This window comes from Marmota monax, unplaced genomic scaffold (genome assembly GCF_021218885.2).
Source record: "Marmota monax isolate L192 unplaced genomic scaffold, Marmota_monax_Labrador192_F-V1.1 WCK01_AAM20220418_F8-fsc00452, whole genome shotgun sequence".
NCBI lineage: Eukaryota > Metazoa > Chordata > Mammalia > Rodentia > Sciuridae > Marmota > Marmota monax.
This window is the reverse complement of record NW_026694883.1, coordinates 459218-475744: the sequence shown is the minus strand read 5'-3', so window position 1 is coordinate 475744 and position 16527 is coordinate 459218. Positions and strand designations below refer to the sequence as shown.

Genomic DNA, 16527 nt, shown 5'->3' with positions numbered 1-16527 from the left:
TACAAAAATTAATGCTAACTACAAATTTTATTTGGAAATGCAAATAATCTAGAATAGCCAAAATAATTAAAAAGAACACAGTTGGAGTACTTAGCCTATCTAAAATAAAGACTTGCTAAAAATCTACATAAATAAGCCAGTCTGTTATTAGAGAAAGGATAAATAATTCAGAAATGGAGATGCGCGCGCGCGCACACACACACACACACACACACACACACACACACCACACCTCCGATGGATTTCAAACAAGAATCCAACGGAGAAAGGAAAGACTTTTTTAACAAATGTTACGGAATAGTTGGATACCTACATGTAAAAAGATGAACCTCACCCTTACTTCACTTCACGGACACACAAATTATTTTGAGGTTTATCACAGATTTGAACACAAATCTAGTAACACACAGTTTCAAGAAGGAAATGGGAATTTTTGTAATAAAGGATTATCTGGGCTGCCCAAATCCTACACATGCCAAAGGTGTTTGGGACTAGCCTCTGACTGATTCTTGGAAGATAACTTCTAAGCTTCCTGCCTGACAAGAGTGTCTCTGAATACCTGGTCCTTGGGCTACACAAATGTTTTTTGCCAACATTGGGATTTATGGTGAGCACCTGTTTTTGTTCACTTGGGCCTTGACACACTCCATATTGATTTGACCTCTGAAGGGATGGAGTTAGTTACCTGAGTACTCCATGCCTACATGATTGACACCCCAATAAAAATGGGAGACTCCAAAGGGTGGGTGAGTTTTCTTAGCTGGCAGCACTTTCCATATGCTACCATAGGTGGTTGTTAGAAGAATTAATCACTCCACTGGAACAGTAAAATTGAGAGCTTGTATTTGTTTCTCCTAAACTCCAAACTTCCTTCTCCTGATTTTAATCTATATCCTTTCACTGTAATCTACTGTAACCATGAAAATAACAGCTTCTCTGAGTTCTACTAAATCACTGAACCTGACTGTGGTCTTGGGGAATCCATACAATAGAGGCTAGGGGTAGGAAACATGAAATGAAACAAACATGAAATAAACTTTATCAAAAAAAATCAAAATTTTCCATTGATCAAAGAAGTGAACAGGGAAGCCACACCAGGGGAATGATATTTGTAATGCATACATTTCACAAAGATTTCTATCCAAAAATAGAATTCCTGTAAGAAAAAGATAACCCATTTTAAAATGGGCAAACTGTTTGAACAGATAACTTCATAAAAGAATATATAAAAATCATCAATTTGCTGTAAAAAGATGATCAACATCCTTAGTAACTAGGAAAATGCAAATTAAACCACAACAAGATACCATTTCATGCCAAGTTGAATGGACAAAATAAAGATGACTGACCACAGCAAATGCTGGCAAAGATATGGAGTAACTGAAACCCTCATGCATTCCTGATGTGAGTGGAAAAAGGTATAATTATTCTGTAAAACAGTTTGCTAGTTTCTTGTAAGGCAAAAATACAGCTATCCAAAAATATAGCAATTTAATCTAAGAGAAATTAAAAATATATATCAAAAACAAATAACTGTTCAGGTCCTTGGCTCATTTATTGAGTTATTTGGTTTTTTTGGGCATTTAACTTTTTGAGTTCTTTATATACCCTAGAGATAAGTGCTCTATCTGATGTGTGAGGTGTAAAGATTTGCTCCCAATATGTAGGCTCTCTACTCACCTCACAGATTGTTTCTTTTGCTGAGAAGAAACTTTTTAATTTAAGTGCATCCCATTTATTGATTCTCGATTTTAATTCTTGCACCAAAGGAGTCTTATGGAAGTTGGGGCCTAATCCCATATGATGGAGATTAGCAAAAACCAAATGCTGAATGTTTTCTTTGATATAAGGAGGCTGATTCATAGTGGGATAGGGAGAAGGAGCACGGGAGGAATAGATGAATTCTAGATACGGCAGGGGGGTTGGAGGGGAAGGGAGGGGGCATGGGGTGGAATGTGATGATCATTATTATCCAAAGTACATGTATGAAGACACGAATTGGTGGGAATATACTTTGTATACAACCAGAGATATGAAAAATTGTGTTCTATATGTGTAATAAGAATTGTAATGTATTCCACTGTCATAAATTAAAAAAAAAAAAAAACGAACATCAAAATATCTCCATGAAATGTTCACAGCAGCCTCATTCATAGTACTCCAAATCAAGAATAACCCAACATCTCTCAAGAGATCTGATAAACAGTAGCATATTCATATATTAGAATACTATTCAACACTCTTATTATAGTTTAGATCTGAAATATCCCCCAAAGGCTCATGTGTTGAAGGCTTGGTCCCCGTCTGGTGGTACTACTGGGAGGTGGTGAAAACTGTTGGAGGTGGTTAGAAGAAGTTGGTCTCTAGGAGCATGCCTTCAAAGGGTATATTTTTTCCTAGCTCCTTCCTTTTTCTCTCTTGCTTCCTGGCTTCTATGAGGCAAACAGCTTTGTTCCACCATGTCCTCTCTGCCATGATGTTCTGCCTCACCTCAGGCCCCAAAACAATAGAGCCAAGTGACCATGAACTGAAATCACTGAGACTATGATCCAAAATAAATTTCTCCTTTACATTGATATTTTCCTGGTAGTTGTTACAGGGATGGAAAAACTGACTAATTACTCTAAAGGAATTAACTACTGATATGTACAAAAACATTATGCAGAGTGAGGAAAACAAAAAGTAGGCACCAAAGAGTAGCTCCTGTATGGTTCCACTTAAGAATAGGCAAAACTAACATATAATGATAGAAATCAGAAAGTAGATGCCTTAGGATGAAGGATTGGAATTGACTATAAATGGATATGAAGTAATTTTGCAGCCAAAAAAGAGAGATTCATTTCAGATGTATTATTTTGGATGGTAGTTACATAGGTATATATAAATATCAATGCTCATTAGACTGCATGTTTAAGATCTGTATATTATGTGCAAGTTATACCTATTTTTTTTTAAGAAAAAAGATCTACTTACCCTAGACTAGACAGGAGATAATTTTAGAATTTACCTAAGTTGATTAAGAATTAACAATTCTCTTTGCTATAATATTGAAGAGCATTTCAGTATAGATGTGCTTATATGTAGCACAAATGCTTAGATATTTGAACACAAAAATATCACAAAATAATATAGTCATCTGTGTCCCCTAAAATTCTGATTAGTCCATTAATTACTAATACTGAAAACCATGGACTCCAACGCTTTGTGAACATTAGCATATTATTTTTTAATCATAACTTAGCAATAGAATTTCTTTGAAAAATGCAGTCATTATGGAAGTATAATAAAGCCTAATTTAAAAATTTTGATGACTGCAGAAAATGGAAATTGTCCTGCAGAATATTATAATACCTTTGAGGATTCAAGAGAGTATTTATTTATCTAGTTGTTAAGTAAAAATATCTATTTACTCCAACACAGTGTGAGGTACTAAGCTAAACACAGGGAATATGAAGGAAATGTATGGGGCAAAATAAATGTCCATTCCAGATGTATGATTTGGATGGTAATTATTACACAGACATATGCAAATATCAAAAAATCAGACCGAATATTTAAGATCTATATTTTAAGGACCAGACCCTGATATCAAATATGTTCAGACTTACACAAGTCACACTGTCAGGCATATGAGTTGCTCTATAATTGAAACTCAAAAGCACTCATTCATTTTTTCCAGATGCTTGAATTATTTTCTCTGTGCCAAGTACTAGAAAAATACTAGTAAAAAAAGGTGGTCCCTGCTCTCCTGGAGCTCCTATTCTATTATAAGACTACAAGGACTGGAAGAATCTTCACGATTCCTGGGAACTTGCCGGTTTTCAGGACATTCTGATAAGGCAGGACCAGGGAGGCACATTCATGAGTGTAGTCAGATCCTGATACCTAGCACAGATGGGACAATTAAGAGCCTCTAAGTATTGCTGGGGTAAGAATAGATGCTATCACTCCAAAGAGACAAGGATTCTAGCTGAGGAATTTAGGACATCCTGTCTCTGGAACCTGGCTTCCTCTTAGATCTCATTTTGTAGATGATATTCCTGGTGAAATTAGAATTGACAGGGGGCAGAGGAATGCTGGGTAGGTTACCATAAGGAGTGCTATTGCTGATCTGGTGTGTTAAGAGATAAGGGGGCCAAGATTAGTTTCTTCCATCTCTAAGTAAGGCCTAATTTACTCAAATGAAACACCTAGTTTTTGTGATAGGCAATTGCTCAGGTAAGTTAAAAGACCTATAGTTATACTACCTGTATAATACTAGTGACAGGTGCTCTTCAGCCACTACTGATAGCTACTGTTTATTTCATCAACTGTACATAGAATAAAAAAGTTAGAGTTTGAAAATCTGTGTCATTTTCAAAAGAGAAAATCCATGAGTGTTTTGGAATAAGGAAGATGCTATTCTACTAAATGTAGGAGAATGCAGTCTTTAAAAAATATAAAATTCTGTTCAGTGACCACTCAATTGGGCATTTTAGTAGTCACAGATTCTTAAGGAAATTAGATGGGTCTTTCTGAAGACTGGTCACAATTTCAGTGTACTTTTTTATAGCAGTAATTTATGGTTATTTAAGGACAAAACTAGAACAAGATTTGAGTGTTAAATTGTCATTCTGAGCTCAAAAGTTGAATGAACATGAAAATGTCAATTCCCATTTTAAAAAAGAAATATGCAAGTCAGTGAAATCAGAGCACAGTGAATATTATCCACACACGTAATGGAAAATATATCACTAAAATACCTAGGCACATGCATTTAAAGGCTTAATTATAGCAATCCATGGTAAAGCAGAGAAATCAGGCTTCTTGATTTTTAGAGATATTCTTATCCATGAAATCACATGTCATCTTTGCATCCATGTTCCTTATTTGGATATGCAACACAAATAGATGTCCATTGCCATAGATGTAGCAGGTATCATCAGATCCCTGCTCTCCAGGTGTTGCTGGTAACTGGTAAAAACAACTTAGGCCTCAAATAGTTAAACAGGGACTTTACCAAAGGTTGCACAGTGGTAATGGTTTTTCATTAAGATAAAGAAGTAAACCATGGCAAGCAAGGGGATAATATGGTAATTATAAGGCCTATATATAAAGCTGGAAGAAATGTTTGGCAAGATGATCAAATCTGTCTCTATCTATACTCTCTTGACTGGTGACTAATGGGACACATGCACCTTCACCAGTGCAGGTTCACTGATTTTCAATGAAAGGTGAAAATGGCACTCTATAGTCATTTATTTTTAATTTCTTTGACTAATTATGAGTTTGAACCACCGTTTAAACATTTATTTGCTGAGTGCAATTCTTTCACTGAATGTCTGCTATACTCAGTATAGTCAACAAACATGGAGTTTATATCTAGTGCAAAAAACAAACAAAAATTTCCCAACAGCAAATAAATAAAAAGTTTAAAACCATTTAAGAAATGAGTATTTCTATGCAAAACAAAAAATGCAAATAGTAACAAAGTGAAACCAAGGGACACACAGTGAAGGGGTCTAGTCAGAAGAGATGGAATTTGAACAGGGAATTCACTGTGCCATGTGGATTCTTGGATATGAAAAAGCATGTATAAAGCTTCTGATGCCAGGCCACATCTGCCCAGAGAACAACTGAAGAGAGTGGTGGTAGCAAATGAGGTTGGAGAGAGAGCAGGAGGCTAGAGCAGCAAAGGTCTGTCTTGCAGGCCCTCCTCATAAAGGCTTTTTTAATTTTTTTTTTATTTTTTCCTCAGTGTTTTGGGAAGTCATAAAAGGGCTCTAAGCAGTGGAGTGGTACAATCTCATTTACCTCAATTTGGCTGTAGGGTCTATAAGAGGAAGCAGCAAACTAGCAAGGAGACTAGAAGTGAGATGAGCAATGATATGATGACTCTGGAGTAAGAATGCAAAGAGAGAAAAATAATTTTTCAGGATTTATTATGAAGCAGATCTGCTGATGGATTTGATGTGTGATGTTGGAGAAAAAGGAGTCAAGGACAATTCTAAGGCAAGTGGGTGGTGCTATTTACTGTGACAGGAAACACTGAGGGAATAACAGATTTATGGGTGTGAGGGTAAAATCAAGAGTTCACTCTAGAAAGTATTAAAGTAATATAAAGTATTAAGTAAATTAGATGGATCTTTCTGAAGACTGGTCACAATTTTAGTGTAATTTTTTATAGCAGCAATTTATGGTTATTTAAGGACAAAACTAGAACAAGATTTGAGTGTTAAATTATCATTCTGAGCTCAAAAGCTTGGGACATCCAAGAGGAACAAGTAGTGGACTATGTGAGTCTTGAGTTGAAAGGGAAGGGTTAAACTGAAGACATAAATTAAGGAGCCTTCAGTCATAAGTAGAATATAAAGTCAGGAACTGGGGTAAGGTCCTCTAGGGAATGAGTATAGGTAGAGAGAAAAAGAGGCCTGGGGCAGGAGGTCCTCTACCTATTTAGAGGAACAGAAGGAGGATCCAATAAAGCACAGCATGAGATGGAAGGGAAACTAATGCAGGACCTTGTGTTTGTTACTGAATTGCGTATATTTTTCTTATATTCATGATTTTATACTTTGTCAGTTACAACCACTACAAATATTTTCCATTTTTTATCTGGTTCAGATTATTTTTCACTTATTTATTTAAAAATATTTGTTGTATAGTAAAATCCCCTAGTCATTTCCTTTATAATTTCCCTTATTACTATTAAGGTTAAAAAGTCTCCAAGTAACTGTCAGTGAAAGTACTGTATTCTTTTTAGATTATACTTGATAGTGTATTTTGACACATTATACATATATGGAATATAACTTTCCATTCTTGTGGTTGTACATGATGTGGAGTTACACTGGTCAAGTATTCTTATACAAAAATCGAAAAGTTATGTCCAATTCATTCTACTGTCTTTCCTATTCCCATCCTCTCCATTCTCTTCATTCTCCTTTGTCTAATCCAATAAAGTTCTATTCTTACCCCACTTCTTATTTTATGTTAGCATCTGTATATCAGTGAGAACAAAACATTCAGCCTTTGGTTTTTTGGGATTGGCTTATTTCACTTAGCATGATAGTTTCCAGTTCTATCCATTTACTGGCAAATGCCATAATTTCATTCTTCTTTATGGCTGAGTAATATTCTACTGTGTATATATACATTTTCTTTATCCCTTTATCTGTTGAAGGGCACATAGGTTGGTTCCATAGCTTAGATACTGTGAATTGAGTTGCTATAAACATTGATGTGGCTGCGATACTGTAGTATGCTGATTTTGAGTCCACTGGGTATATGCTAAGGAGTGGAATAACTGGGTCAAATGGTGGCTCCATTTCAGGTTTTTTGAGGAATCTCCATACTGCTTTCCAGAGTGGTTGCACCAATTTGCAGTCTCACCAGCAATGTATGAGTGTAACTTTTCCCCATATCCTCCACAACATTTATTGTTACTTGTATTCTTGATAACTGCCATTCTGACTAGAATGAGATTAAATATCGGCAGAGTTTTAATTTGCATTTCTCTAACTGCTAAAGATGTTGTACATTTTTCATATATTTGTTGACTAATTTTATTTTTTCTTCAATGAAATGCCTGTTCAGCTCCTTTGAGGCACTTGTATTTTATTTCTAAGTTGGCTTGAGTGCACTTTGGGATTTATTTTGGTTTGTGGTAAAAATCGAAAACTTTTCAAAGATTAGCCAGTTTTGAAAAATTAATTCATTTTAATTAGGTATATATGATAGCAGAATGCATTTTGATTCATTGTATACAACCGCAGCACAACTTTTCATTTCTCTAGTTGTACACAATATAGTGTCACACCATATGTGCAATCATACATGTACCTAGGGTAATAATGTCCATCTCATTCCACCATCTTTCCTGCCCCTAAGCCCCACCTCTCCCTACCCTTTGCCCAAAGTTCATCCATTCCCTGCCTCCCCACCCCCAATGGATCAGCATCCACTTATCAGAGAGAACCACTTGGCCTTTTTTTTGAGGGGGGGATTGGCTTATTTTGCTTAGCATGATATTCTCCAACTCCATCCATTTACCTGAAAATGCCATAATTTTATTCTCTTTAAATGCTGAGTAATACCTAGGCCAAAGTTAGGCCCAGGACCATTCCCCAACTGGCAGATAGATTTGCCAGTTTTCCCATCTATTAACTCTATTTTTTTGCTCACTGATCTGTGATGTCTTCTACTTCACAAATTAATTTCATTTGTCTCAATTTCAATTTTAAGCTTCAAAATTGCAAAAGATATGATGAAAAACCTTTCTTCCAACCATCAAATGAACTTTATACAAATAATGTGGTAATGAGAAAATGTGCTTACTTGGAAATATATAAAAAAAGAACCAACATTTTGTGAAAGAAAAATGCAGGGAGAGCAGGCTAAACAGAAGAAAATAAAACCAAGAAGTGAGGGAAAGGAAAGGTATAGTCCATTTCCTCTAGGAGAAAAAGATGTTAAAAAAAAATACACCTAGTAAGTATTTGCTCAGTGTATTCCCTCTACTAGGCACTGCTAGAAGCACGAATGAATTATGTAACTTCTGCTAGTGATGAATGCTATGAAGAAAATAAAATTGGGCAATAGGATAGTGAATAGGAGAGAAGACAGGCAGGGAGGTCAGGATAGTAGTGGCCTCTTTGAGAGGATATTTGGATATAGCTCTACTTTGGAAGAGGCATGAGAAGATGGGGGTGAAAGAACAGTTCTAGCAAGAGGCAAGAGTTAAGTGCAAAGGTCCCCCAAAAGAGCAAAAACAGAGGGTCAATAAGGCTGTGGCACAGGCAGGAAGAAAAGGGAAACTAGGAGATAATGTAGGAAGACTGGGAAGGGCCACCTGAAGAAGACTGGATCATTAATGGCAATAGGAAACCTTTAGAGGGGTTCACCTGGAGGTGTGACATGATCTACTGTAAACAGAGATTCCTTTGTTCAATGCAAATTAATTTGGCAGAGAGTGGGCAAGAAGGGACTCCAGCCAGGAAGATCTCACATAAGAAAAGAACCTAAAATACGTTTTCTTTTAAATATACGAAAGGTAAATGTTTGACATAATGGAGGGAAAATACAAGTGAACAGACTGTAAGATTCCTGAAGGTAGGGATTTGTGTCTGATCAGTTTACAGGCATCTCCAATGCCTAAAATGATCAAAATCTGGCACTCGATAAAAATTTGCTGTATTAAATGAGCAAATTACTACAGGAAACAGTTTTTTTATTTGTGAAACAAGACTCAAATGAAATAAATAGAAGAGAGCTTCAGAGAAGTCTCATGGGTTGTGAAGTGTGTCAAAATATGGGACAGATTTCAATCAAGGCTGGGTAATTTTAAATTAAAATTACACTGCTTTTATTGTTACAATAACATTTAGCCACTCTGCTGTAAATGTCTTGCCCTTACTATGAGTTCTTATGAGGCAGGTATTTCAACCCTCCACATAGCAGAACACATTGTGTATACACACCCCATAAATGTAAACTTAGACTGCTGGTCTACTGAAGAAAAGCTAGCAAACACAGGCAAAATGTTTAAGGAAGAAAATTCGGACAACTTGACAGCATTTATCATTACTAACATTTTAGTCATTCAGAGTAAACTTCAAAATTACCTTCTAATTTGAAATAGTTCTGGTTTGACAAGTTAACTCTTGAGACATCTGAGTAGAGTATTATGAAAGAACAAAACTGTTCATCAACCCTTTATGCCAATGTTAATTTCTTTAAAAAAGTAGGATTTTAATGTTTTTTATTCCTACAGTGACCCTTAAAATTTCTACGTATGCAATCACAAATGCACACACAAGATGCATTTATAAGCTTATTGGGTAGTTCTAAAGACAGTTGGGAAACCCAATTTTAATTTTGTTACTGAAATAATTTAAAAATATATTATACAACAGCTTCTTTTCAATCAACAGCAAGAATCTAGAAAGAGATTATACCAAGTAGGCACAATTTATTCAGGTTTATTAGTGTTCAAAAAACGAAGTTGCCTAACTTCAAGTTGTAAAAAGTACTCTTATATTTATTTAATTTTTCATCTTACTACTGTCATAAAAACACCATTTTCTTATGCCTGAAATAAGCTTACATAATTTATTTAACAAAGAATCATTATGTACATTAACCACTGATATGCTAAAGTCTGGAAAATAAATTTCTGCAAATGTGTAAAATTTCCTGATGACGACTGAGATTATGTTTGTAATTTTTAGCTGTCATCAGAGGAAGGAGACTTACCGGCTTTTGTTCATAAGGTCTGCTCCCCGTGCTTTGTAATAATCTAGATTGGGATGGAACTGATAAGTCACTGGTCTTGGATTTTTCTAAAAGGGGAAAAAAAGCAATAAATTAAAATGTATAATGCTATTTAAATTATTCATTAACATGTAAAAGGACAGAAATGATCATTTTTACATTCCTTAAGAAAAATACATATAATAATGAAGTTTAATAATTAGTGTGCTTGAGTTTTGCTTTTATTGTTTAATTAAATTCTTCTATAACTCCTCTTATTCCTGATTAAAACTGACAGTTTGACATATTTTTATTTTTGCCTGTCTTATAGTTCAAATAGATTTACTTCTTCCATTAATTTTCAATGATTGTGATCATTTTCAAATATGACTTTTATTATGACATAAAATGATATAAAAACCGAGAAATTGTATGAGAAGTAACGCAAGTACAAACTATGTTTAAAAGTCTTGAGAATGCTCATTGTGGAGGAAGAGCAAAAAAATCATTAGTTTTTGTTGGCCAGAATGCTAAGTATGTCCACTAGATGGCACACTGAGTCCTTCTTCATCCAGAATAAATAAGTCATTTCAAAACTCAAGGATTCTTTTAAAGATGGCAATTTCTATGTCATCTCTTCTTATTTTTGAGTTTAATAAGTGCCTAAAATATGCCAGGTACTGGAAATAATAAAAAGACAATACTAAAATGACTGATGCAAATTGACCAATGTACATTTTAAAAGCAGCAAGAACAGTGCCCTGTCTGGCATTTAATATTATTTATAACACCATAGAAATGTCCTTGAATCATTAGGTTGGGTGTGCCTATTTAAATGTGTTGCTATTGCTTAATTGTGTTAATTATTTAAATGTACCAAGCCCCTTACAGGTAAATAAAAATTAAATATGTCTACTTTACAAAAACAACATATTTACAGCATAATTTAAACAAATACTATCATCTCTAATATATAAAATCACGTACAGTTTCCTTAAATTTTTTAAAAAACTTAGAAAAAAGTGTTCTAATGTTTATCTGAATATATAATTCAAGTAGTAATTGGGTCTTTGAACCACAGCATAATCTGTCTTTGAGAGATCTATCTAGACACAGAAAGGCTATATTTTATATTCATTGAAATTACTGATATACTTAGATATTAATCCTTGGAGACATAATCCCAAAGCACTGATAAACTTGTATGTAGGCATGGGGATAAGAGGGGGATGTAATTGCTAAGGTTAAATAGTTTGAAATTCATCAAGCTAACAAGCTGCATCTTAATGGCCATGATGGACCTTTTCTTTTTCTGCTGAAAAGAGAATATTTACACAGCTCAACCCTTTCATATCTCTTCCATGCCAGCCCTAATCATCTGACAAAAACGATAATCCCTTGATTTAGCTCCAGCTACTACTCCACTGGTTTGGTATTCAACACAGTTCTATGATAATCAAATCTGAATTGCCTTGATGAAGATAACTGATGCTTCCATGACTACCATACTATTAAGTCTAACAGTGCAACTTCTCTCTAAGAATTTCATAGGTTTCCTCATGGTAGCTGATGACAACCTGGACCCAAGTATAATGTGAAAATAAAACAGAGGTTAAAGCTCCTGGCAGACTGACAGTGCATTCATGATTTATTTTAAAAATTAACTTATGAGGACTATCACTCATGACTAATTCTGCTCTTTATTCTCAGTACCTAGAAACACATTTTATTTTTACTAATCTCAAAAGCTTTTGTTCTCTAATGTTCAACAAACTAGTAAAGAATTATGCTACTTTTTGCAAGAAAATAATGAAAGAAGGGATCGCATGGAGTAGTTCTTTTGAAAACATCTTTATGAAGAAATAACATGCAATTCAAGACACGATGTGCTGATCCACCTAAGCACTTAAAGCCATTATTAGGAAAAATGATTTAACTTGAACATATGTATAAAGCTCAAGTATTGCTTTCACTGAGACCTATTTAAATTCCTAGGAGACTACTGGTAGCAAAGGGAGAGAGGTAAAGCACCACTGTACTGGAAACAACAACAAAAAGAATCAAAAGATGATGCTGAAAACAGCATATAAAATATGAAGAAAATGTTATATCTAAAACAAAAATATACACATAGATAATCTAGACAAGCACTATTTAACAGAAATATTATGTGGGTTAAAGATGCAAACCTCATCTGTAATTTAAATTTTTATAGCAACCACACTAAAAAAAGAAAAAGGGAACAGATGAAATTGAATGCAGTATTAGTTATATAATAAACTTTATCATTTTAACATGTAATCACTATAAAATTTATTAATGTGATACTTTACATTCTTTTGTTTGTACAAGGCTTTGAAATCTAATGTGCATTTTATACTTACAGCAGATCTCAATTTGGACTATACACACACTTCAAATATTGAAAGCCACATGTGGCTTGTGGCTACTGTATTGGTCAGCACAGAGCTAAATGCCTGAAGTATCAATAAACCATGCATAGCTGTAAAAATCAACACATGGACATGAACAAAGAATAGGGTGTGAATACTTTAAACATTGAGATTCATCACTGATGGTTCTTCAGATTACCTACAATTTTTTTAAATTGATGGCTATCTTTTATGAATAAGGTTTTAAAAAGTCCAGAAATTCTGGAATACTTTCTTATATGAACAAAAAAATTAAAACTAATAAGTTCAAATAATTGTTAAGAATATTTGTATAAATGTACACATGTAGGTAAATGGATAGACAAATGGGAATATGCACCAAAATGAAAATATTTCCTTAGGGCAATGAGATTACATGAACAAAGTTTTACCTTTAAAGTCCTATGGGCAACAACATTTCAATATTTTAAGTTCAAACTCATTTTGTTATGGTAGTGTAAAATCTTCAAGTGCTAAATCACACTAAGAATAACTAAATACAGGATGCTGTAAGAAGTACAATTAACTACAAGATTGTACATAACAATATTCCTTGTTCTGAGACTGTTTATATATATATATATATAAACGTAAAGAGATCTTAACTTTTTTATTTTAAAGGATTTTTCTCAAAATTTTATAGACATTTAAGGTTTCTTCTTTTTAATTTTTAAAAATCTGAAAATTTCCTCTAAAATATATGAGTCACTAGAGTTCTACATACACAAAATTGTATAAGTTAGGAAGACCAGATCCCACAGGTGTAGTAATTTCTCATTGTGCAGAACACATTCACATATCTTTAATATCATGTCTTTATAAACCCATTTCCACATAATCAGAATTTCTGACCAAAATAAGCACTTCTAAACCAATGTACTTTTTTTTTTCCAGTGTATGTTTTTAAAGAATGTTTTTGTTTTGGTAAATTTTCCTTTGGAAGAAAGATGACAAAATGGTCATGGTTAGCTTACTGGGTTTGTATTGGTCTAAGAAGAATAGCAATTATATGATACGACATGGGAAGTCTATACTATCATACATACAATTGCTAAAATCATAACTTCAGACCCCACTGAAGGTTACTGTGTCTTTCCTAGACCAGACATGATAGGCTTGAGACAGGTCTTCTACACAGACTTCATCTAGTAACTTCCCAAATAATTATTCAACTCTTTTCCATTAAAGTTGTTACAAGTTACAAGCTTTCTCTTTGGTATTTTATTTTTTTAGTAGTATTTGTGGTACTGGGGATTGAACCTAGAGCTTCAAACATGGCTGAGCAAACACTCTACCACTGAGTTAAATCTTCAGCCCTTTTTAAAAATATTGTTTTTGAGAAAGGGCCTAAGTTGCTGAGGCTGGCTTGGAACTTGTGGTCTTCCTGCCTCAGCCACCTGAGTATCTGGGAGCATGGAAGTTAGCCATGGATCTTGGCTTCTCTCCAGCATTTTATTTTATGACAATAAAAGAAGAATGCTGCAAAATCCCACTCCTGGCATAAACAGGCTGGATCTTGGGGAGGGATCTTAAAGTCCTGTGGGCAACAACATTTCAATATTTTAAGTTCAAACTCACTTTGTTATAGCATTGTAAAATAGTCAAGTGTTAATTCACACTAAGAATAACTAACTACAGGAGGCTGTAAGAAGTACAATTAAATATAAGATTGTCCATAACAATATTCCTTGTTCTGAGACTGGTGAAATCAAACTTACCCAAAAGGTCATTACAAACAGTTCTTCCTAGCTTGAGCCCCTGACTCCTGTATCTCACTTGAAGATAATCTCCATTTAAATCAACACACAGAAGAAAGGAGTCTGAAATACTAATCCTTCTTTGAACAGCACAGGACTGTTCAAAGACTTGGCTATTTATGCATACATGTGGAACTAAAAAGAGGAGAGGAAAAGCAATTCTAGTGATAGTGATCTTCATGTATTAATGGACTAGTAGGAGATGATGTCATATGAATGTTATATATTGAAAACAACAGCACTAATGTAGACATAACAATGCTCATCTGCTCTAGAGGGACAGGGTGCCTGGTGCAAAGGACCAGGAGACTCCTGCTCCACCTATTATCAGCTGAGTGAATGTGAGGAGTTAATTACACTCTTAGATCTAGTTTTATCATCTGCAAAACTGTACCAAGGATTAAATGACAGAATAAGAACGAAGAGCATAGCACAGTGCCAGGCACTTGATAAAACCACATGAAAAAGAAGCTATAATCATACTGATATCAGTGAGCACTGACAAACAGACCTTGACTTGAGAGCAGATTTAAATTTGACAACCTAAAATCCAGGACACTAAAAGGGTAGAGAAAGTGATGTTTTACACTTTTGAAAATTGTAAATTTGCCAAATATTATATCTATATTTTTAAAACAAAAACACACACTTAGGAAAACATATCACACACACTGGATCTCATATATGGGGAGAAAGGCTGTCACATTTCTCTGAATTAGGAGCACATACATTTACAAATTTTTAAAAATGTATACAATCATACCATGCTAATAATGCAATATTTGCCAGCTTATGAGATTATAATAATCAGGGATTTCCTGAAATATGCCCAAATTATCATCATTTATTGGACATTGATTTTACTTTGAATTAAACTGACAAAGTTCTTTGAGTACTTAAAAGACTTTTTATTTGCAGTATAATGTGTTTAGCATGAAGAAAATATCTGACAAATAAATTACTTAGTTTTCTTTCCCCTAATATCTTGCTATCAGTCCTTAACTTTTATAGCATGCCAGATGAGAAAGGGGAAATAATAATGCTCAAAAAGGAGAAACAGCACTGTAAAAATATGTCGAATATTTCTCTTTGATGAAAAATGAGGCCCTTATTTTAGTAAATATGTTATTGCCTCTAAGCTGGGGGAAAAGCAACCATCATTAGAAAAACGAATTGCTCAGCTGTTTATAAGCAAAAAGCTCTGGGGGAATTTCTTAGGACCCCAAAGGCAAAGCATTACAGGGTTATGTAAACATATGTTGCAGGTGTTTTAGGGGAGACAGGTGGGCAAACCTCAGCCATGGAAGAGGAGTTAGTTTAATACGCTGTAACTGAAATGAGATAACCCAAATGCGTCCAAGTGCAGAGATGCCATGGCATGAGTGAACTAGAGCTGGAGAGAAAAACTCTCCCTAAAATAATTATCTTGTTAGTGCCAAGCAAACAGAATTTTCCTTTTCTTATAGTTTTATAGGAAACAAACACTGCCAATTACTTAAAAACAACAACAACAACAACAACAACAACAACCCCCCCCAAAAAAAAAGAAAACTAAAGGTATTTTAAACCTGGAACAAAGAACAGCCTGAAATAGTGATAATTATCCAAAAAAGATAAGGATGAAGTATTGTTGCCTTTATTTAAACAAATATTCCTAAGGAGACAGTTTGTTGTAATATCTCCTCTTTGGTTCACTAGGCAACATTAGATTTATCATAATTCTCCTAAAGCCTAAGATATTTCTATATTAAAATGCTAATTTTGTCTTTTCTTTTGCCTGTAATTAAAGCTGGAAAAATCTGTGGTCTGATATTCATTGATTGCTAGAGGGTTCACAAAGGTCTCCCCATTTCTGTCTCTTATTGACACATACTGCCCTCTTCATTAAATATAGATACAGTGACACAGTGCATCAAAAAGGCAGACATTAAAACAAAATCCTACAGGCTCACAAAATTCTTCTGATTTAAACACACACACACACATACACACCCCCCCAATAAGTGGTACTGTTTGGATATTACTATCAAATCCAGCCTTTGTATCTTATTTTCTTCTTTGTTATTTATCCAAGAGTTGGTTTTCTTATATTACTTGTGATTGAGGAC

The 16527-nt window shown here is 34.4% G+C and overlaps 1 protein-coding gene across 1 annotated transcript in view; it reads right to left on the bottom strand.

Moving 5' to 3' along the window:
• Positions 1-16527, bottom strand: part of LOC124080732 (TBC1 domain family member 5) — a gene marked incomplete at its 3' end in the record, with an annotated part of 424799 nt that overhangs the window by 25490 nt on the left and 382782 nt on the right. The window contains 1 exon segment of the mRNA XM_046426732.2: positions 10234-10319. Coding sequence (XP_046282688.2) covers positions 10234-10319 — 86 coding nt within the window.